The 21,640-nt window shown below is 44.8% G+C and overlaps 1 protein-coding gene across 7 annotated transcripts in view; it reads left to right on the top strand.

Moving 5' to 3' along the window:
- The window catches only part of PLCE1 (phospholipase C epsilon 1), a 175,521-nt gene that overhangs the window by 92,473 nt on the left and 61,408 nt on the right, over positions 1 to 21,640 (top strand). For all 7 annotated transcript variants that reach the window (XM_048505288.1, XM_048505291.1, XM_048505290.1 and 4 more), the window contains exon 4: positions 8,285 to 8,601. In XM_048505288.1, the coding sequence (XP_048361245.1) occupies positions 8,285 to 8,601 (317 nt within the window). The remainder of the gene's footprint in view (positions 1 to 8,284; positions 8,602 to 21,640) is intronic.

Raw genomic sequence — 21,640 nt, 5'->3', positions numbered from 1 at the left:
TTGGTGTTTGCTTCATAGCCTGTTTTCGTTCTTGTCCAAGGCGGTGGACATCCTTGACTGGTTGTAGGGCCAAATCTTGAACGCTAGCTTTAGAGCACCAGTGGTCATGTTATAAAGGTAACAGATATATCTTCTGTGGATGAATTTGTTTGGAGGGGGAAGGTTGGTTGGGGTCCAGTGCATTCAATATCGTGATAGGAAGAATTATGGCTTTTATTGAACATTGTTATGAATGCAATAAATTTCTGCAGTATTGGGGGAAAACCAGTTCTCTATCTTCATTGACTGCCATTGGAATCACAGCTGTTGCTCTCTTGTTCAGTTTGTCCGGTTTCTTTCATGATTTTAACAATTTATGTTTTATGGCTTTGTATTATATAAGTATACATTATAAGTAAATAATATCAAGTCAATACCAAAGCAGAGTCATGAACAAAACTTTATTTTTGAGGTAAATGAGATCAGATCTTCAGGTTTGTCTGCATCTTTCCCTGTCTTGTGCATAACTGCAGAGAGAGACTTGCTAGATCTAGAATTTAACTGTTATGGCCTCTTTTTCCCAGCTGAACTCTTAACGCACAATTTCATCTTGGTAAATCCTTAGAATATGAGATTGCGCACTTTGCAATGAATTCTGTCATGTCCATGATGTCTGAATGAAGTTCAAGAATGTTTCCACATACATTATTTACCCTGAATTCAATGCTGTTGGGAGGTAACTCAGCATAGTGGTACATCTGCGCCCCTTCTGGTTTTCTCTGATCTTTCTCAAAGCTGCTTTGCTCCACAGTTTTTGCACAGCAGAATCTGGATGGGTATTGTGTGGGCATGAAAGTTCAGATTTTCCCACTGCTGCCCTTACAGCAGCCATTTCCCCCACAACTGCAATTTCCTATCCCTGTCACCAGGGCTCCCCCCACCTTTAAATGTGATTAATAGCATATTATCAATAGGTAGTTATACCAATATGTGTAACTGGGTACCTGAATTCAACTATATTTTTTAAATGCAAGTCCTAAGCCCTTCAGTGGTGGAGACATAAGAAAAAAGGCATATCTCTGCACAAAAAGGGGCTGGAGACAGATTTTTTAAAAAATGAAAGGTAACCTGATACATATATTGTTATAACCGTATACATGTATAACACAATTCAGTCTCCAGTTCTTTTTTAAAAAACTATTGGAGAAACCTGTTATGTGGACGGTCTGTTGTCACCGTGCTGCATTTGGAGTATCAGCAGCAACTGAGAAACTTTACAAGCTGATTCACATGTAGAAAATACTCAAGTGTCCTTCAAAGGAAATACCAGAATATCTTTTGCTTTTCAACTTTGTATTATATTGCTTCATTTTTATGAAACCTGTAGCACTTATTACACCGTGACTTTTGTAAATTAAAGTCATAAAATGCATTACTAAAGCAATTTTCAACTCTGCATGAACAGTTTGACTTTTATCGTAATTATTTTTAAGCAGAGTCAGTTGCAGTGCCACTGTGTGTCATCATCTTTGACTATTACACTGAACTTTTCTCTAGAATTCACTAAACATTTTTGAATCTTGATCACAGTTCTACTATGTACTGCTTTAGTATATTGTATTCCAGTGGCCTTTGGCCTGTGCTTTCAAAACTGCAGAGGTATTGCAGAGCCCCACCTGCTGGGCTGCGAGCCTCTACAGCTTCCTGTTTTTACTAATTTTTTTGAACCCTTGTGTAAGGGTGCCAGTCGAACAGCAGAATGAGATGAATTCATTCTATGTCTTAGAGGACACCTTTTTAACAGGGACAGTTTATAGACATTCTTTCCCACAATCCGAGGTCTTCTTTGTGTACCCCTGGCCAGGCCATTCCCACCTGTATGTTCAATCCTCCAATTCTCCACACGTTCTGAGCACTTTCTCAGCAGTGAGGTAATATTCTAGCCTCTCCACTTCCTGTCACGTGGCTTTATTGCCCCTCACTTACAGTTTGTGGGCTTTATGGTGCTTCTTAGGTGTTAAATGTCAGCCATGAATCTGGAAAGGTTAAACAATACTGTTGTATCCCCCCCACCATCACCAAGTCACATCTGATCCATGGTGACCCCTGATGGGGTTTTCAAGGTTAGGGACATTCAGAAGTTGTTTCCCAATGCCTGCTTCCCTGCCACAACCCTGGTATTCCTTTTCCTTCCATGATCCTAGTGTTCCGTGGAGGTCTCCCATTCAAATACTTGGCAGGATTGACCCTGGTTAGCTTCTGAAATCTGATAAGATCAGGCCGATGTCGAGGTCAAGCTATCATATCGTTGCATCTTATTGGTTGCATCTTATTGGTAGTCTATTCAGTTACACAAAGAACTTCTAGATTCAAGTAACCATATATACTCGTGTATAAGTCAACCCTTATATAAGTTGAGGCACCTAATTTTACCACAAAAAACTGGGAAAACTTATTGACTCGCGTATAAGTCAAGGGTGGGAAATGCAGCAGCTGCTAGTAAATTTCAAAAATAAAAATAGATACCAATAAAATTACATTAATTGAGGCATCAGTAGGTTAAATGTTTTTGAATATTTATTTCAAAGAAAAACAGTAAACTAGCTCTGTAAGTGGAAAAGAGGATCAACAAAAACAATATGGTCTCAACAATAATTTTAAAAGCACAAAAACCTTAGCTCAATCAGCAACCAAGTTAAAACACAAGAGTTAAAATCCATCAAATATAATTTCTAGAAATATTGTGATCGCATATTCTGTATAAGTCAGCAATGTTCTGCCATAGCAGTAACATGGTTGCATGGTTAAGGGGGGAAAAACTATAGAGTGTAGGCAAAGATGCTTTACTGTTTGTGAAAGCACTCTTTCTGGGACCAGGGAACAGCTTCAAATCCAACCATTTAAAAAATATGATGACTATAAGGAATATTAATTCCTCTATGTTGATATAGGAATAGGACTCTCCTATCATTAACAGAGTGCTCAAATATGAAGTGGGAATGCAATTACAAACAAATAGATAACTTGGCAAACCAACTATTTTCTTAATTGACAATAACGGAAAACATTTTGGCGCATGCAGTCTTCAAAAAAAAAAAAAAAATTCCAGACCTTCATTCTGAGTAAAACCTCTGTAAGTTACATTCAAACTCTCCAGCCACAAAAATGACTAATAACTGAACAAGTGAATGAAACCAGCCAAAAAAGTATTAAATTTCCTGTGTTGTCTTTTACAATAACTAACAATTGTAAATGTGAGATGCATGAGATTTCTTAGCTAATTCTGTAACGCATGACTTACATAAAAAAAATTGAAAAGGCAAGGACGTTTACCATTGGTTAGTTTTAAGAAATGTGTGGACTGTGTACAGCTTTGTAGGAAAGTTCACTTAGAACAAGGGACAGCATATCTGAGGTAATTTTTGTCTTTGTTATACTAAAATCATTTAGAGCACAGCCTAGATTAAAAGAGCACAGCAGAGTGAGAATTTCTTTGTAGCAGATTTAAAAGTGAGAAGAGTTTGTTGTAGCACTCGGTTGTTCCCATCTTTCTTTCCCGCAGCAATCATCTGCACTCTGGCACCTCTAAAGAGGAGTTTTATTAACAAGATGTCACATGCAGCGGGTGCTGTGGTGAGCAGGGGGGACTAAGCAAAACCTTCTGAATTGCAAATCATAGTAATTTCAGTTTCAGAGAATCCCCTGACTCTAAGCATAGAATCATAGAGTTGGAATGGGCCATACAGGCCATCTAGTCCACCAACCTTCTCCATGCAGGATGAGCCTAAAGAATCTCAGACAAGTGTTTATCTAGCCACTGCTAGAAGACAACATGGCTGATTATCCACTGGCGCTGGGACTTGCTGTTGGACTGGAAGCACATTGGGGCAAGAAATCTTGTCCCAACATGCTTCCTCTTGTGATGCACCAATTTCTTGTCCTGACGCTCTTCCTCTTGCCCCGTGTATGCTTCTCGCTTTTCCCGGGGAAAGCGACAGCACTTCTGGCATAACGTTTCACACCAGAGTGGGGTGAGGACTGGGTACAGATGGCAGCAGGTAATTGGCCCATGCCTGAAATTGGGTGGGTGCATCAAAAGCTGAAAAGAGCACTCAAGAAATCAGTAAAAGAAACTATGTAACATCCAAATGGCTTACTTTCAGTAGCTCTCTGAAAGCTGCTGAAAGAGTGTGGGATAGTGCAGCCAAACAGCAATCTCAGTATGAATTTACTGCATGGATTGGATTCTTATACTACATAGAGATATGGACAGGTTATTTGAAGGTTACATTTATTTTCACAGGAGAATGTCTTTAACATAGCCCAAGGGAGCATTAGAAGTGCTTTGGCACAGATTGCTCTTTCTGTTGGAGCTATTTTGTAAGTTTCTCCTTCTCTACATTTGTTTCTAATTCACATCCTTTAGGAAATGTAGTCTAAAAAGTTCGTTTATCATGATAGGAATCTAATACTGAAGTTTTTGGACGCAAAATACATTCCTACCTATTTCTTCCTAGAGAGCTACTGAAAGTAAGCCATTTGGATATTACATAATTTTTGCAATTGATTAGTTATGTTGGGGTCTGATTTTTTTAAGTGCTCTTTTTATTTATTTTTCATCTGTAGGATTTGGGCTTGAGAAAAGCTCCTCAAAATAATAACTCATTTGGAGTTTATATTGCCCAGCTTCCTAGCACTTTGGTTTATCAAGTTAGCATTTGTGACAAACAACTGTGATATAGTGAATATGGATACCCAATGTTTGTAAGAGACACCTATAAGAACTTTTTGTGATTGAAAACATGTTATCCATTCATGGACACTTGGAAAATTAATTACGAAGTCACTATTTGCTATACCAATTTCTTTAGTTAAATACAGTATGGTGTCTGCATCATTATTATAATATTTGAAACTTTAAAGTTCTTGTGTACCATTTAGCACTTGATGCAGAGTGGGATTTGTTTCAACTGCTAGAAGACTGCCCGTGAAGGGGAGTTCACTGTCTACCAGCAGAAAGATTGGGGGGGGGGGGGGGAAAGTGGAGATCTGTCTGCATGAATCAATTCTACTTGTTCCAGTTTAGATTCTACCCAATGGCTGTGCAGAATTGATTTGACTCATTAGAAATCCTACTTAACATAGAACAAGAGATTATTGCCTTGTGCATTCAACATTAGACTTTCTCATTGCACATGCAGAAAAAAAAGCAGAAATTAGTTCAACATTTTTTTGTGGTAGCTTCTTGCAGTAACTTGGCTGCAAAACTTAAAAGCAGATGATGCACCCTCACAGGTATAATAAGAATTCCAGAAGAAAAGCCTGCCACTTGTACTTTGAACAGACTAATATAGCGTCTTATGTAATCTTAAGCATTGCATATTGTAAGAAGTATGAAAAGAAGATAAAACTCCTACTTGGAAAGATTTAGGCAGATTCACTAAGCAGATGTAGCATAGGACATTTCGGGCAAGGATGGGTTTGAACTTATTCATAACTATTCAAGTTTGTAAGAAGTTGTACAGAAAAATAGTTTTTGTCTAGGAGGCAACTTCATCTTATCATTTTTAGCCAGGGTAATGTAAACTATATGGCAGATGTATTGGAGTGGGAAGGAAAGGAAAGAGGGATGTTTTACTGGGGTCTGGCCTAAACTCAAGTCTATTACAGTAATATGGTCTGTGTCATCAGAAATATAACAGACATTTTTATTCTATGATTCATGGGTCTATGTGTGTTTGCCAGGGCACTCCATTACTTGCGGTTATACTGGACCCAACTTTGTTACTGGGGAAGTGAGTTAAAGCTAAAACATCTTTATTTCAATTCAACCTCCAACCCCATCCACACTGGAGGTGGCGGGCTGTGGAGCCAATATGGCGTCACCTTGCCGCTCCCATGGAGGCTTCCCAACAGTGTGGGGAGGCTCACAAAGTAAAAAACCCTCCCCACTGCTGAGAAGCCTCTATGGGCCTCAGTTGACTTATGCCACTTTTCCAGTGGCTTAAGTCCGAAGTAGAGCTCGCCAGCGAGTGCTGGAAAAGGCTGAGAAGGAGCCGACATGTCAGTTTGTCCTCTGGCCACACCCCTGGCCTCCCCCTGCTAGGCTGATGGCAGGGGCCCTGGGATACTGGCGCGGCATTCAGCATCACATTCCAGTGCCGGGGGGTGGAGCAACAGTCACATGAGCGGATTTCTCCTCCTCTGGGATAAGCTGATTTGCCTCCCCCACCTTTTGTTGGGGCTCTCAGTCTGAAAGATGGTCCCCTATCTTGTTAGGGCTGATCTGGCCACTTGGATCCATGCCACAGTAACATCTAAAACTAGACTACTGCAATGCACTGTACATTGGTCTCCCCTCAAAATCAATTCAGAAACTCCAACTGGTGCTGAATGCCTCCGCTCGGTGACTAGAGGGAGCTAGGTAGAGCACCCATATTACTCCCATCCTTCAGGTGCTTCACTGGCTACCCGTCATTTACCAGGTTGAATTTAAGGTGTTAGCTATTACATACAAAGCCCTTCATGGCCTTGGACCCAAATATCTGTGAGACTGCCTCTTCCCCCTATGCTTCAGCAAGGCCTTCTGCAGGTGCCAGCCCACTTATGGGCAAAATCAGCAATTGCCCAGGTGCTCCAAGAACATGCCTTCGCCATTGTGGCCCCCACCTTGTGGAATGACCTTCTTGAGGAGGTCAGGAAGGGGCCCACTCTCCTAGCTTTACATAAACTGTGCAAAACTGACTGTTTCAAGAGGGCTTTTCTTATCAGGCAGCACTGTACTCAATGATTCACAGAATTACTGAGAAAATTATTAAGGATTGTGGTTGGGGCTAAACTAGGATCCTACCATGAAATTTTGCATCATTTAATGTGTCATTTTGCTTTTTAGACTTTGCTTTTGTTTTTTAGACTTCTTGTTGAATCTAAAACCCAACTCCTGTGTCATTGTTTATTGAATGTCTTGCCTTTCGACTGTATTGACTCACTGTGTATAATCCAGTTTGAGCCTGAGCAAGAAGGATTGATTATGAATAATGTAAATAAGTCAATAGATTGCACCTGATAGTTCGTACAAGTGGGACAGAGTCAGCTTATCCCGTGCCAGTAACAAAATACCTCACTTAACCTTAATGATTTTAAGATTTATCCTGGAAGACTTTTTTCTTCTGTTAAAATACCACTTCCATCTCTGCTTCCTCCTTGTCTTTATGACTTTGCTTGTAAAGGAGTAGTACTTTTACCCAATACTACTGAATTAGAAGTGGGAGACAGTAGTCTGCCCATCAGTACCAATAGTGGTGACTGTGCTAGTCAGTAGGATCAGATTTGTGTCAACATACTGCAACGTATTAGCTCCATCTACGAGCTGTCTCAACATGATCTTGTGTGCAAAGAGAAATGCATGTAAATTCATTATGATTTTAATTGGACCAGATTCGGATCAAGGGGCTCAGATTGGCCACATTCCAAACCTTGCTGATTCGGACTGCCCCAAATCTGTGGGAACATCTGAGAATTTCGAATGCGTTTTTATTTTTTCATGTTTTTCACGTTTTGGCCTGCCAGGGGTGTATTTTTAGACATCGGCATCAAAATTTCAGGTTATTATCAGGAGACTGTCCTGATGATACCCCCCAAGTTTGGTACAATTTGGGTCAGGGGGCCAAAGTTATAGAGCCCCAAAAGGGGTGCCCCTTTCCCCCATTCTTTCCAATGGGAGCTAAGGAGATGGGGCTACCCTTTTGAGGGTCCATAACTTTGGCCCCCATGACCAAAACTGCACCAAACTTGGGGGGTATCATAAGGATAGTCTCCTGATGATACCCTGACATTTTGGTGCTAGTATGTCTACAAATGCGCCCCCTGCAGGCCAAAATGTGAAAAAAACACCAAAAAATAAAAACCGCAGTTCAGCTGCTGATCCCATGGATTCAGATCAGATAGGATTCGGACAGCTCGGATTCAGACCCTACTCGTCCAAATCCATCCAGTCGTCTGAATCTCCAACCCTATTTAAAATTCTCATTATAACACCCGAGGCAACTTATACCCTTCCATCCCCCTCTTCACCCATGGGAGGCCTAGGTGGTACGAGGGTGGAACAGGTCCGTTTTACAGGCCCTGTGGAAGCTCTGAAGGTCCCGCAGGGCTCGTATCTGTTTCAGGGCTGCTGTTTTAAACTGGCATAATAATCGTTATGAGTACCTTAAATGCCTTCTTTAAAGTTTAATTTAGTCGCCTGATGGATGGAGGACTGGGTATACTTTCCACATTTATTCATTTTCTTTTTCTTTTTTAAAAGAACGACACTTGAGCTCATCTATGGCTGGATCAAATACCCTTCCTTCTGCTGTGGCTGGTATCAGCAAAGAACTTGTAGAACTTCAGCATCTCATTCAGTTTCCAGAGGAGGTTGCTAGTATTCTGACTGAGCAAGAGCAGGATCTCTACAAAAAAATATTGCCCATTGACTACCTATGCTTCTTAACCAGAGATCTGGGCAATGCAGAATTCCAGAGCAACCTTCCAACTATTAAAGCTTCTGTTTCTGCATCTCTTCTTTCCTCTCCAAATGGGGAATACAATGCAGTTGAAGATCTGGTGACAAGATTCAATGAGGTAGGTCATTTTTTTAACATTACATGATTTGCTTGCTTTTATTTGTCTACTGAACTCATGAACTTTCAATGAACTTTGCAGCTGGATTTTACTGTGCGAAATAGCAAAATACACTTGCAAATAATTGTGAAAGTGGATTGAAAGTGCTTTATTCTGCATGTGTGGAAGGGACTTAAGAATAGCTGGTTGAAAAGTAAAAGGTACTTTTTAAAGTAAAATAATATACAAGGTAGAGTCAATTAGTCAGTTAGGGTTTTTTGTTGTTCATTGTTCATTATTTTATTCTGATGCTTACTTATACTTTTACATGTCACTGTATAGGGAATAAAGGTTGACACTATTTTCTGATTTTTTTTCTACATGTAGGGTGGCTGGTCTACCATATTTGTAGTTGTCTTAAATTATAAAATAAAAATTATATAAAGAAGAAGGAAGTGAAGACTATTCCATTATGGGCAGAAATGCACCTATAATCAATCTCTGCAGAGCGCATCCAGGGATCCCTCAATACTCAAGCAAACTGACTGAGCAAACAGATCATGAACAGATTTATGTTCTGAGGGTGGACCTTTTCACCTTGACCTTTAGTCATCTAGTACCACAAATCTTTTCCAGATACCATCACCCACAGGTGGAACAGGTGAATGCCCTGACCCCCAATGGCCACAGGGACTGCTGTTTGCATTTCTGCCTCTACCAGTTAACCCAAAGACACTGAGGAAGGTGCTCCAAGAACAGGCCCTGGTCACATTTGTGGCTCCAGATTGGCCTGCAGGCCTCCAGTTTGGCCTTGGTTCCCATCCCTAGTGTAGCTCTCAGTACAAGAACTGTGGTGTGTTCCTGCGAGCCAGTACATGCTACAGCAAGGTCCGGTTTGGCATCCAGATCCAAAGTGGTTTCATGTGACCACATACTTTTTGAAAGAAAAGGACTGCTAGAATAGTTATACAGTGTGGGATCCAAACTTTTTAATAACAGGTTCCGATGGTGGTGGGATTCAAACAGTGGCGCCGCTGCACACATGCACCTCCAGTCCCTATTGGGCAGGGAGGTTGCTTTAGTAACTGTAAAGGATTCAATGGTGTTGATGGTGAAGTAACCTTGAGTGCATTCCACAGCCCGGGCGATGGGCCAGCTTCTTCGGCGGAGACCTTATCTCTGCGAGGGAGATGAGGACTCCGTTCCCATGGGAAGCAGGAAGGGGGGATGGGGTGAATGGTGTTATAACCTGTGCTTCTGGCGGGAAGTGTCATTCCTGCCACTGCGTGTACTTGAGCTTTCTAAGATGTCTTAATAAATGGACTTTTACTCCCAAAAAGCCTTTTATTTCTGCTTCTATGGAATTCCTTACATTGTGGCAGGAATCTCTAATCCACATCTATATTCCTAGTGCAGTGGACCTCTGGTGTCTTGACATGGAGAGGTTGAATGTTTTCTGCGGAAGGTCTGGTAGCCCCCCAAAGAGGGGCTCCGACCTTTTCCTTCTGGATCTGGAGGCACCGGCAGGAGAACGGAGGAGCCCCTCGCTGGTGGCTCTTTCTCGTCCCTGCATTATCAGCACGCAGGTCTTCCCTTTACTCCCGTTGGAGCGAGGGGCGTGGCAACGACCATGAGAGACTGCGGAGCCCGTTTAGAGGCGCTGTCTATGGATGGCTGTGGATTGGATCTCTACCGGCTCTCGTGTAGATTACAAACCTCAGATGCAACCTGTCATGGAAGAGAGCGGACTGACCACCTTTCATCGCGACAGCCCAGGAATCCATTGAGCGGTTCCTGGACGCCGTATTACAGTGATGCTCCCCAAGAACCGTGGCACAGCACTGGGGAGCCCGTCCAAAGGACACCGGGACTAAACCTGGAATTGGGAGGAATTATCCATTACCGCTTCCCCAATCGGACCCCCCTGATCCCGGGCCAGCGACCGCACCTGAGGTGCCTCGGGGAGCCACCGCGGTGGCCTCTGGCGGCTTCGGTGTCTCCCGATGTCTAGAAACTTCCAGATGAAGAAGAGTCCGAAGAAAGCCTGCACTCCCAGCCGGGATCCTGTTCCCTCTCTCACCGAAGGGGACCTGGGATGAGGAAGTAGAGGCGTCTTGAGATACCCAAGAAGCATGGACCGATGAGCGTCCAGCTATGGGAGGAGGAGGCGGGCACAGTTGCAGCAACAGGCAGAGGGACAGGGGAGCGGCAACGCAGAGAAGTCCAACTTTCGAGTTGGACCGTGCCAAAGATGCGCTCCAACGACAATATGCCCAGAATCTGTCAGTCCATGATAAAGTCCTGGAACACTCCAGACTGGATTTACAACGGCAACGCGAAAGCGTTCAGGCCCTGCGCACGCAAAGTGAGCTCACTGAAGCCCTTAAACGGGACGAACTGGCTAAATTGGAACGAGAGAAAGCTGCTTTGCATGCGCACCAGGATGCATTGACCCGCAAGGAGAGGGAGCTGGCTGCGTTGGAGAGGGAGCTAAGGAGGCAGCAGACCAGGAACCCCCAAGTTGGAGTCTATGCTGTTACTGATCACGCCGGTGCCAGGGGGGCCACGTATCTGGGTCCTGCCACCCAAACGCCAGCGGCACCGCCAGCACCCCCGATTCCGCCCCCCCCCGTACAACAGCTGCCTGCCCAACCTGCCCAACCCGCGCAACCACCACCCCAGCAGGCACCAAGAGCCGTTGAACGGGGCTACTATCGGCCCCCGATACCAGCCCGTTTTGATGGGACCGCTTCCAAACTTCCCTACTTCATTTTGCAACTCAATGCCCACTTGGAAGACTATGATGATTTATACCGGTCTGAGCGCGAAAAAATACGGGACATCGGCTCCGTCCTGGATGGGGCAGCAGCCGACTGGTTCGTGACTCTTCTAGATTTGCAGGATGAAGACTCTCGCACGGTGCCCGCATTCCTCCAAGCCTTAAGAGCGCGCTTCCAAGATCCAGGCGCCGAGAATGAAGCTATCCGCACCATCAAAACTATCCAGCAAGGCAACCGCCCGTTTGCAGAATTTGCCCGTGAATTTCGTGCGGCGGCTGCTCGACTTCCTCCTGAGTGGCCTGAACGCATGAAATGCGAATACTTCTCGGATGCTGTGGACGGCAAGCTGCGTGAAACGGTGTTTTTAATTCGGGTCCCTCGTACTATTGCAGATTGGATCCAGTTGGGATCCCAGGTGGCATCTCGTTTGGAATACGCTCGTGCCGGTGGCCGCCCACGCCCAAAACCCACTACTGTGTCCACCAAGTCAAGCCCAGCTGCCCCTACCGAAACCACCTCGGAACGCCGTCGCCGACTGGGATTGTGTCTTTACTGCGGAGGGCCAGGTCATCTAGCCGCCAACTGTCCCAAGAAACAGAAACCAACCGCTCCAGCTCCGCGCACCCCATCTGCCAAGCCACCACGCAGGTCAGGGCCGCCGCCGACGGGTTCGTCTAAAGCGGTCATCGAAGGCGACCCAGAGGAGGGGGAAGCAACTGTTTGCCTTTCTTCCGCCCCCATGGACATGGGCCCGACTCCTGACGCGGTGAGTGAAGGCAGCGCTCCCATTACTGTCCAAGCATTTCTGGCCAACCCCGCTAAACACACTCGCATCATAGCCTCGGCCCTTGTGGATTCTGGCTGCTCCCACTGCTTAATGCGGCCCCAGGTGGCAGAGGAGCTAGGTCTGGACCAAATTCCCCTGGCCAAGCCCATACCATTCACCCAAATGGACGGCAGCCCCCTTGGGAACGAAGGACCGGCCCAGTACAAAACACAGCCGGTTCTCCTCCGTTGCGCCGACCATTGGGAGAAAATTAGTTTTATCTTGGCACCAGTGGCCAAACACTCCATAGTTTTGGGCATGCCTTGGTTACTGTTACATGAACCAAAGTTCATTTGGAAAGAACGGATCTTAGAATTTACTGACCCTCCCTGCGGTGAACACATGAACTGGGGGGAAAACCCAACTTCTCCTGACACACCCCCCTCCCTGGCTTCTTCAGCGATTGCTCCCGATCTTATTGGCATCCCACCTGCATATCATGATCTAGCCAGAGTTTTTCAGGAGCAAGAATGCGATCAGTTGCCACCCCACAGAGACACTGACTGCAAAATTGTTATACAACCAGGGGCGCAACTACCCAAAGGTAGAATCTATCGCATGAGTCCCAATGAGGAGAAAGAACTCCGTGCCTTCTTGGACAAGAACCTTGCTCGCGGGTTCATACGGCGGGCTACCAAACACACACACGCTGCTCCCGTTTTGTTTGTAAAAAAGAAAGATGGGTCCTTACGGCTTTGCACAGATTATCGAGGTCTCAACGCGGTCTCCCTGTCCAATAAATATCCTTTGCCTTTGATCAAGGACCTTTTAGATGCACTCGGCAAAGGACGCATTTTTACTAAATTGGACCTGAGAGAAGCTTACTACAGAGTCAGAATTGCTGAAGGCTATGAACACTTGACTGCGTTTAACACAAAGTTTGGACAGTTTGAATACTTAATAATGCCATTCGGGTTAAGTGGGGCCCCCGGGGCTTTTATGGCCCTTATCAACGAAGTTCTTCATGATTTATTGTACAAAGGAGTTGTGGTATACTTAGATGACGTTTTAATTTACTCACAAACCATGGAAGAGCATGAGACATTGGTTCGGGAGGTATTGAAACGCTTGCTCGACAACTCTCTCTTTGCCAAACTCTCCAAATGCAGTTTTCACCAGACCTCCATTGACTATTTGGGTTACCGGATCTCGCCCGAGGGCTTGAAAATGGATCCTGCTAAAATTGACGCAGTCCTCCAATGGCCTGCCCCCACCAACCGCAAAGAACTCCAATCTTTTCTTGGTTTTGCTAATTTCTATCGTGACTTTATACCCCAATTCGCTGAACTGACTCTCCCTCTCACAGACCTCTTACGCACTAAGGGTAAAGATCCACTGTCCGCTAAGCCCGGGGCCCCCCTTTCCTGGTCTGAGGAGTGTCAAACAGCCTTTCAGCTCTTGAAGTCTGCTTTTACCACCGAACCTATCCTAAAGCACCCTGACCCAGATCTCCCGTTTGTGGTTCACGTGGATGCCTCGGACAAAGCACTTGGGGCAGCCCTGTTGCAGAAAAATAAAGATGGTAGGCTGGTTCCGTGTGCTTATTTGTCTAAGAAATTCTCTGGTGCTGAACTCAACTGGACTGTGGGAGATAAAGAGACTGCGGCCATCAAAGTGGCACTCTCCACTTGGCGCCACTGGCTGGAGGGAGCCAAACACCCCTTTCAGGTTTGGTCGGATCATAAAAACTTGGCAGCTCTTTCCACCCCCCTCAAGATGTCTGCAAAACAACTTCGTTGGGCCGATTTCTTTTCTCGTTTCTCTTTTACAGTCCATTTTTTCCCTGGAAAAACCAATAAACTGGCTGACGCGCTCTCGTGCCTACCCGGGGAGGGGGGTGGAGCTGCCTTACGAGACATTCCGCGCACTGTTCTTTCCCCCTCCCAGTTGGGGTTGGCTGTCACCCGATCTCAAACGTTCGCTCCTCCTCCACCCCCCATTCCTAGCCTCGTCTCTCCTTTCCTGCGGGAACTCGAAGAGGCGGGGCTGCACGAGCCTTCAGCGGAAGAAAGTGACTCCCAATTGCGTTTGGAGAATGGAGTTTGGCGGAGGGGGGACTGTTGGTACGTGCCTCCCCCCCTCCGCAAGCAGGTTCTTGAAGCTTGCCACGATGCCCGTTCGGCTGGACATTTTGGCTTTTTAAAAACTCTGCATTTAGCCCGCCGGCAGTTCTGGTGGCGCGCAATGCGCAAAGACATTGAGGCATACATTAAGGGCTGCTCAGTTTGTGCAGAAGCCAAAACCATCCCGGGAAAGCCCCATGGGCTGTTGCAACCTCTCCCGGTGGCCTCCCGCCCTTGGGAAGTCATCTCCATGGATTTTATTACAGATTTGCCCGAAAGTCATGGCAACACGGTTTTATGGGTGGTGGTAGACTTATTTTCTAAACAAGCCCATTTTATTCCATGTGCGTCCATCCCCTCCGCTCCTAAGTTGGCACGGCTGTTCATTCAACATATTTACCGTCTCCATTCCGCCCCCATTAAGGTGGTCTCCGACCGCGGCCCCCAATTCATCTCAAAGTTCTGGAAAGCGTTTTTGGGGTTGTTGGGGGCCGCCCCGGCCGTCGCCGCCCCCTACCACGTTCAAAGTGACGGCGAGACGGAGAGAACGAACAGAACCCTGGAGCAGTATTTACGTTGTTACACCAACTACCACCAAGACAATTGGTGTGAGCTTATTCCGTTTGCAGAGTACGCCTACAACAATGCAGTTCATAGTAGTACAAAGAAAACCCCCTTTGAAATTGTGTCTGGTCGCTCCTTTCCACCGTTGCCACAACTACCCGCAGCAGCTTTGGACCCCCCAGAGTTTCAACAGTGGATTTCATCCCTAGCCGAGGGATGGAAAACGGTCCAGACCGCTTTACAACAAGCAAAGGACTCCCAAAAACTGCAAGCGGATAAACACCGCTCGGATTTTCCTCTGCGTGTGGGCTCCTGGGTGTATTTATCTACAAAAAATCTCAGAGACGTGCATAAATACTCCAAACTTGGCAAAAGATTTGTGGGACCTTTTCAGATTACTAAAGTGATTAATGATGTCACTGCTCGCTTAGATTTGCCTAACTCTCTTAGTAACATTCATCCTGTCTTCCATTCCAGCTTGCTCAAGGAGGCTCCCGCTTCCGATGCCTGGCACGACCCGCCGGAGAGGCCCCCACCGACTATTATTGATGGTCACAAGCACTACGAAATTGACGCTATTCTGGACTCTCGCTTTAATCGCAAACGCTTGCAATATTTAGTCTCTTGGGTGGGATATTCCTCTGGGTATAATCAATGGGTTTATTCCGAAAATATTGAAGCCCCCACCCTTATTTCTGCTTTCCACCGCGCCTTTCCGCATAAACCTGGGGGGGAGGGGTCTTCTTTAAGGGAGGCAGAGTGTAAAGGATTCAATGGTGTTGATGGTGAAGTAACCTTGAGTGCATTCCACAGCCCGGGCGATGGGCCAGCTTCTTCGGCGGAGACCTTATCTCTGCGAGGGAGATGAGGACTCCGTTCCCATGGGAAGCAGGAAGGGGGGATGGGGTGAATGGTGTTATAACCTGTGCTTCTGGCGGGAAGTGTCATTCCTGCCACTGCGTGTACTTGAGCTTTCTAAGATGTCTTAATAAATGGACTTTTACTCCCAAAAAGCCTTTTATTTCTGCTTCTATGGAATTCCTTACAGTAACCCCTTCTCGGCACTCAGAAAAAATTAGTAACCACTTCTAGAGAAGTGGTGAGAACTGGTTGGATTTCACCTCTGGTTATGCACCAGAAGTGGCTGAAATCAGTCTGACCTCTAGGAAGCTGTCCACTCAATATATATACAATTCTTTATCTCACAATTCTTGTGAGATGGTGTAAATACAAGAAGGTTGACCCATTAAACCCAAGGTTGGGACTGTTGTTAGCCTTCCTTCAAGATGGTCTACCAAAAATTGAAGGCTTCCATACTACATTGTCAGGTATGCCAAAGCAACCATAATTCTGCTGGTTGGAGGAATTACATTGACTAAACATCCTGATATTTTCTCATTCATCAAAAGGGTAGCACAGATCAACCCACCAGTTGTCTACTGATTTTTGGTGTGAAGGTAACATGTGGTTCTATCGGCTCTCACCAAAGCTCCTTTGGAACCACTTAAGAGAGGTTCTGCTTAAGTGGCTTTGCATGAAGACCTTATTTTTTAATGTATCTTACTTCAGCTAAATGGGTCTTAAGCCCTTTCTGCACAGGCGGAATAGAGCATCCCAGGGACGGCAACAACACCGTCCCTGGAGAGGCGTTCACACAGCAGGTGCTGCTGCAATACAACAGCAGCGCCGTGCTCGCGACGCCCAGGCGGCATGGAAACATCCCTTTTTGACCCTCACTCCACAAGCAAGGTTTTTCAAAAGGGGCATCTTCCAGCCGCTGCCGTGTGAACGGCAGCGGCTGGAAAGCGGCGTTTCCCTCCTGCCTCCCCCAACCGGCTTACCTGCTCCTGCTGGCTCCCATCGCGCTGTGGAGGCCAGGGGGGCATGTCCAGAGCCGTCTCCAGAGCTGTCACTCTGACCAGGGGTATGTGTCCCCTGGCCTCCACAGCGCAACGGGAGCCTACAGGAGCAGGTAAGCCGGTTGGGGAAGGCGCAGCCTATGTGAAGGCTGTGCCTTCCCTTGCACCCCAACCAGGAACGTCTGTGCAAACGGTCCCGGGGGGGGGGGGTGCGTCGGCATTGTTTATGCCGACGCACCCCCACTTAGTGCCCGTGCGGAAAGGGCCTTAGAGATGGAATCCCTGGAAAGGTCACTGTGTCTTCCATAAGGACTAAAGTAGTCCTCCAATCAGACCCTACTTTTGTTCCCAAAGGTTAATTCTCTGTTTCATGGAAGAAAGTAGGATTCACCTTCCATCCTTCTGTCCACATCCAAAGCATGTGAAAGAGAAAGCTTGCCACATACTAGGTTTGAGAAGAGTTCTTAGGATATACATATCTCATACAGAGTTCATCATTTCCTTCAAGGTCAGTCACAAATTACAACATAAGGCAGTGTATTTCCCAGGCCTATAGACACCCTAGTTTCAAGATCCCCTCCTTAGCTCAGAACAGAAGGAACCCTCGCAGTAAGTTTCCAATGTACTGTGCTAAAATAAGTTTGTATCTGGAGCTCTTTGAAGCTGCTGGTTGCTGTCTTGAAATAAGGGAATCTCCAAATCTTTATATGGGTAATTATTTATTTTAATATGCCATCTTCTCTGCTCAAACTTTGACAGTCATCAGTGTGGTTTTACACTATTCATATATCTTGAAGCCTTAGTTTGCACAATAATTTTAAGTTAATTCCGCTTAAACACTTTATGGCTTTTAAGATTGCAAAAATATTACACCATCCATCTCTTCATTCAGGACTTAAGTTTAATTTCAGAGATATTTATAACTTATAAATAAAACGTGGAGATTTTTGCTAAATCTGGATTACAACACCTATTTCGGAAGAATTGGGATATTTATTTGCATTGTTCAGAATATTAGCTGCATGTTCAGTATATCTGTTGTATTCTGTTAGTGAGACTGGTTTTCTATCCATCTTTGTGTATATATTTTAAAGAAAATTCTTTCAGAAAGAGTTATGCTTTGGTTGGCAAAAAAAAAATAAAATCCAGCCGCTGCTTGCTGACTTTTTGGCATTCCCTGGAAAAATAATTCACTATATTTATATTGTGGAAGCCAGAATGAATTTTTAAATGACAGACTCTTAGTACTTAGTGAGACAACTATTTTATACTATTGTCTTTTTTTCTCCCTTTAAACAGTTATTTCATGCCAACAACATCGCATGTAAAAGTTGAAGATTTTAGTACATTTTTGATGAGTGTCAATGATAATTAATATTCCACAATAGTTTTTGTTCCCTGCTGTAGTTCTGGCTGACTGTAGTTTCCGATTCTTGAAACCATTCTGTTCTCTCATAAAAATCCATCCATCATAGCTGATTACAGACCCCTGTGATCGGATGGGTTCTTAGTTGTAAGTTTTATTCCCCTGTTGCCTGTCGTAGAGCACTTTTAGCTGCAGCTAAAGCAGATGAGACTAAGTAGTACAGGAAAAGCCAACTTTGCCTTATTTGCCCTTATGCTCTTGTATGATTCAGAAAGACCGATGTAGTCTATAAAAGTCTGGAGCCCCCACCAGCAAGGCAAGGGTATAAATCTTAGTACACAAAGCCAGAACAGGGCATCCATCTTGGAAAAGAGCTGTATGAACCCTCTCTTCTTTAGGAGCAAACACCATAAATAGCCTAGGTCCAATATCTAATGGAGTATGCTTCTTCCAGTATGAATCCAGTCACAGCCATAGTAATTTAAGTTGTTGCTAGCTTTCCTAGTGTATTATACTGCAGGGCAGGAAATACATATTTCGATTTCTGAAAATTAAACAGACTACCTTCTGGTACACAATTTTGATCTGAAAATGTATGTTTTATGTTTGTTTTTAATGGGTTGCCTGGCATAGATGCCTGCAGTGAGGAGGGGGATGGGATAAAACCCCTCTTCTTGGCGACTGAATTCAACATGTTATTTTTTCTTGTACATGTACAAGTTATGTATATGGCGAGAGCTATAAAATGAAGAAGGCACAAGATAGCATTTCTATTCTTTAAGTGTTCATTGCATAACTTAATTCTTTATTGGGTTCTCCTTTTGTCAAGAAATTATTTTCTTTATAGCAAGTTGTAATTGTTCTGGAAATACTTGTTTTGCGGAGATACACATTTATTTTTTTAGTTATTCATTCCTGTTTCATAATATGTGGAGCCTATGAAAAATCTTTATTTTAAAAAATCATTAACTGTGTGTTAACTGTATTGCATTGTGAGGTTCTAAATTAGCTGTCTGTTTGAACAACTATTGGTCTTTTTAATTCCTGTTTCAAGAATTTTTTTTAATTGTATTGTCATTTTTAGCACATGTGAAATCTTTTATCATCAAAACCAAGATTATGTCCTAACACTATCATTGTACTTTAGCTGTGGAATGTAAATAAATATTTCTCTCCGCCAATTTGGAATTTTTAGAACGCCTAAATGGGTTTGCAGAAGCCTTTAAAAAGATTGTTTGTACAAATATCAAACTGTTTCCAGTCCATGTTTGGAGCAATGGGGAAATGGCAAATGTTCTTTGCCTGGATATTCCTTTCCTCCCAACTGAATCGGCTGCTCCATATCCTCATTGTAAAGGGATGATTACAATTTGGGAGCGGGGGGGATTGCACACAGCAAAATAAAATACTACTGGTGTATACTACTTTTATTGGGTACTAGCCTTACCTGGCCACGCGTTGCTGTGGCCCAGTATGGTGAAATGGGAAAGAAAGAAAAGGGAAAGTGCACGTTTCTGAGATGTTTGATTTAACAATGCTTGTGGGTATACCACAGTTGTTGTATTGTCTGTGCAGATATAGAGATTGTGTGGTTTGGCGATTGTGGAACACGGAACATATAGTTGACCACGTGAGAAGCAATCCGCGTCTAGATCTAAACTGCACAATTGTAAACATTGGCCCTGAGCTTTGCTGATGGTGATAGCAAACAGCAATTGAATTGGGAATTGCAGTCTCTCACATTGAAATGGGACAGTTGTTTACTTTACATTTAGGCTTGTATATACATTTTTGTGTAGCACACATTACAAGTAAATCAGTAAACATTGTGGAGACATCAGTGGCGTATTTACCTAGGGATGAGGGGTACCCTCTGTCCCCGGGCACCACTAATCTGGTCAGGTGGGGGGCACAAAATTGCCCCCCATGTGACCAGGAAGATGGCAAGGCAGCAGGAAGTCCTGCTGCCTTGTCGACTTCGGGAACCCTTGGCCCCGCCCATGTTGTCATTGACATGGGTGGGGCCAAGGGCACCCTAGGACACTGCCCCCCAACACTGCCCCCACTCCTGGCTCCCAGCCAGCAGCTGGCAGTCCCTTCTGCCCTCCCCTCTGGGAAGAGCAGAAACAACTGTCATCCCCCATTCCCTGACAGCTGCTTTTATAAGCACTGAGGCCAGGGGCAAGGCTTGGAAGGTGTGGTCACACCCCAAGTGTTCCTCATGAACCCCGCCCCCTTGGCCTCAGTGCTTATAAAAGCATCTCTCAGAGGCCGGCTGATGGCTAGGAGCAGGGGGAGAGGAGCCCTGCCCCACCCTGCCCCCAGGTCCAGTGAAGGGGGGCGCAAAGAAACAAATTTTACCTCAATATGCTTCAGGGGGACATGAAAGATAGACGGGAGTAAGAGAGTGAACAGCAGGGGACATCCACCTCACAAGTTAAAGTGGCCTGTGTTGTGTTCCCCCCTCCCCTGCCCTCTCTTCCAGGACTGTTTGAATGGTTCAGACTTCAAGGAAAGGTTCAAACATAAACCTTTGGGGCAAAGCAAGTGTTTCGGAGGGATTGTGACTCTCTTCGCTTTCCCTGATTCAGATCTGTGCTTCTATTCACATGGGAAATCTATTTTGCTTATATGTCTTTGTGATAAGCTGTGGGTGTGGATGTCTCCACCTTTTCTAATAGGGTGCATGGCTATGAGGAACAGATCTATCTTTGTGATGATTTGATGCAGTTGGGAGGTGGATTTTTCTAGTTTCCCACAGCACTGAGGTTCATTTGTGTCCTTCGCAAGATTCTTGGCTCTTCTCCAGTCTTTCCCAAACCTGCTCTGTTTTGGGAAAGATCACTACAAAGCCTGGATGGTTGCCACATGGGTGGGAAAATCAAACTGTCAACACGAGAGCTGTTTTTGTTGCCCCACTGCAGCCATTTGCTCCCCCCACGACTTAGTGCTCTTTCAGGAAATTTCAGGACAACTATAACCTACCATGTGCAGGCCCTGTTTCCTCTGCACTATATTGGCAATTCTAGTGCAACAGGGAAATTTATTTTATTTTATTTTATTTCCTGCCCTTTCCTGTCCGTCTGAGCATGGAAAACACCTGAATCAGTCATCCATATTTTATTATTAAAGAAAGCTTTACTACAAATGAACCTGTCATTTGTTAAACAAGCATATCAGGCAGTGGCAGTTCTTCAAAAGAGTTTGGATGTGCAGAAGTAGGAAACTGTTTATAAAGTTTGCCTGTGGCAGTATTTTGCTGGGTAATGTTAGGTTAAACTTTTGGCTAGCCTTGGCATTCCTGTATCTTAACTTTCAGGCCTGCCATATGAAAATAAAATCCCTTTAAACCTGTGAATCACTCCCCAGAGTCTCACCCACATACCACCAAACAGAAAGCAGAAATGATCTATACATGCAGTTTTTAACATTTAATCCACTACCATCTACCAAGTGTGCAGTGGTATTATTGAATAGCCCTCAAGCCACAAGTAAGAGCAGCAGTCTAGATCAGGGGTCTGCAACCTGTGGCTCTCCAGATGTTCATGGACTACAATTCCCATCAGCCCCTGCCAGCATGAGGTTTGTGAGCAGAACTTGGA

This window comes from Sphaerodactylus townsendi, linkage group LG08, assembly GCF_021028975.2.
Source record: "Sphaerodactylus townsendi isolate TG3544 linkage group LG08, MPM_Stown_v2.3, whole genome shotgun sequence".
Classification (NCBI taxonomy): Eukaryota; Metazoa; Chordata; class Lepidosauria; order Squamata; family Sphaerodactylidae; genus Sphaerodactylus; species Sphaerodactylus townsendi.
This window is presented reverse-complemented; position numbering and strand designations above follow the sequence as displayed.